The sequence below is a fragment of the Clupea harengus genome, chromosome 26 (assembly GCF_900700415.2).
Source record: "Clupea harengus chromosome 26, Ch_v2.0.2, whole genome shotgun sequence".
NCBI classification, from domain to species: domain Eukaryota; kingdom Metazoa; phylum Chordata; class Actinopteri; order Clupeiformes; family Clupeidae; genus Clupea; species Clupea harengus.
In genome coordinates, this window is record NC_045177.1 from 11,663,170 (window position 1) to 11,665,548 (window position 2,379).

Genomic DNA, 2,379 nt, shown 5'->3' on the forward strand with positions numbered 1-2,379 from the left:
GCTTCTTCAGATGGCGACCTGGTGTAGCCCATATTCTGTCCACAGATATAGTCTTCAAGAGATGATTATGCCTGATTATGATGTTTCCATATCTTAGTAGGATCACCGCAAGATCAGATGTTCTAGCATCTTATCTATTTTTGAAACTTTCTGATAAGACTCTTGTTCCCCTCATGGACACCCTGGGCCTCGTCAGTCAGTGAACCGCCAGTCAGAGTGGCAGGAGAGGGGAGGGAACCTCAAAGAGCACAAAAGCATTCCTTCACTGGATGTCTCCTCTGTTCTCAGTGCTCGGGGTTTGTTCATTCCTTCACTGGATGGCTCTTCTGTTCTCACTGCTCGGGGTTTGTTCATTGATTTTGCCTTCTCTGTTTCCTCTCTCTCCAGTTTTGTCTTCCTGCAGCTTTACCATTCTCCCTTCTTTGGCAACGAGGCCAACAAGCCCCTTCTGTTACCCAAATCTCAGGTAGGTTTAGTCCCTGTATGTTTCTGTGTCAACATCCACCTATGTTTACGAACTCCACGCATGTTCACATACTCATCCACCCATGTTTACGTACTCGTGTAACTATATCCTCCCATGTTTTACGTACTTGCGTAACTACATTTACATTTAGTCATTTAGCAGACGCTTTTGTCCAAAGCGACGTACAAGGGAGAACAGTCAAGCTAAGAGCAATAAAAAGCATGGTGTAACAATAAATAGTACTTTACATAAGAATTAGAAAAACGACGACCTAGAAAGGAAAAAGAAGTGCAGGAATGTAACTGCTGAAGTGCAAGTTAAGTGCTAGTCAAGGTGCCAATTAGGAAGGGAGGTGCTCTCTGAACCAATGTTTAAATACTCGTGTAACTATATCCACCAATGTTTAAATACTCGTGTAACTACAGTATATCCACCCATGTTTAAATACTTGGGTAACTACTCGGCAGGGAAAGTAAACATCTCTAAGAGTGGAAGTTAGACCTGCAGCTAGATTACAGTGTGTTATAAAACCAGCAGTGATGCACCTGGACGTACTTCATATATATGTTTTTTATTGTTACTATACCAAACCTTTATGCCATGCTATTATGTTCACTACCATGTTCCTAGTGCCATTCTTTCTCCATCTTCCATGAACTCTCCATTTTCACGTCAAAGCCCTTTTCTGCTGTGAATCCATGTTTAAAGTAGTGTCTCTGTCTCTGGTCCCAGTTGATAGACAGGGCGGTGAAGGTGCTGGATCAGATGCCCCCCTATGACACCCATAAGATCGGTGTGGTGTTTGTGGGAGCAGGCCAGGTGCGGAACTATGATACATGATTATACCTGATCTGTCATTACACCTGTTTTCATGTCCAGTGTTTCATGAGGTGTTTACGAGTCCAGATTGTAAACACCTCTGTATATATACTGTATATCCTTACAAAAGCTACTCTCCTCCACAGAATGTTTCAAATCCACATGTAGGGGTGGGGATCTTGGGTATTCCATTTAGTTTGACTTTTTTAGGACCCAGCATAATGTTGTAGATGATATTTATTGTAGGAATTGTATTAGTAATGATGTACAGGCAGTAATTGACACTACATATTGTGATTGTTATTTGACAAAGATTTGTATACAGATTGATGTACAGTATGTATGTAAATTTGATTGATGGCTTTCCTAACTTCTGTATCAAAGTGCTATTGAAATGCAGAGATACATGTCTTCAGTGTGCATGTCTTCAGTCAGACGTTACACTAAAAAGCCCAGTTGAACTCAAGCGGCTCCTCTCTGACGAACAGTGCGTTTGACAAGTTTCCCTCTCCTCCACCCCGTGCCGCTGCCTCTGCAGGTGAATAATGAGGTGGCCATCCTGTCCAATGAGTATGGCTCCAACCGCTACGCTCACTTCCTGACAGGCCTGGGGAAACTCATCCATCTCAAAGACTGTGACCCTGATCAGATCTTTCTGGGTGGCCTGGACCAGTATGGGGATGACGGGGAGTTTACTTACTGTTGGCATGACGACATCATGCAGGGTAAGGGAGGAGGGTTGCATTGAGGCTGCGTTTGTGTTTGTTTGTGTTTGTGTTTGTGTGTGTGTGTGTCCAACCACCAGTCCTCTTTTTTTCTCATCCTGCTGCTCAGAGTCTGTTTCTGTACAAACATTTATAATCACGCTAGATCACCGACTGATAGTGACTGATGTCTTCTGTGTTTGTATTATCTATCTATTTATCTATATAATTACCATATAGCTTTCATGATGATGTCGAAGTTTATCCTTTGTATCGCTACCTCAGAGACTTGTGTCTAATATGAAGCAAGGTGGCCCTGATGGGCTGGGCTGTGCTCGTGACTCATAGTCTTAGTCTGGTTCACCTTCCCCGCAGCCATCTTCCACATCG

At 43.1% G+C, this 2,379-nt stretch overlaps 1 protein-coding gene across 1 annotated transcript in view; it reads left to right on the forward strand.

Moving 5' to 3' along the window:
* Positions 1 to 333: 333 nt before the first annotated feature.
* The window catches only part of LOC116219883 (tuberin-like), a 4,698-nt gene continuing 2,652 nt past the window's right edge, over positions 334 to 2,379 (forward strand). Inside the window, exons 1-4 of the mRNA XM_031563987.2 lie at positions 334 to 466; positions 1,199 to 1,285; positions 1,824 to 2,010; positions 2,365 to 2,379. The exon at positions 2,365 to 2,379 is cut by the window's right edge and continues 125 nt beyond it. Of these exons, the coding sequence (XP_031419847.1) occupies positions 1,232 to 1,285; positions 1,824 to 2,010; positions 2,365 to 2,379 (256 nt within the window). The 5' untranslated portion in view covers positions 334 to 466; positions 1,199 to 1,231. The remainder of the gene's footprint in view (positions 467 to 1,198; positions 1,286 to 1,823; positions 2,011 to 2,364) is intronic.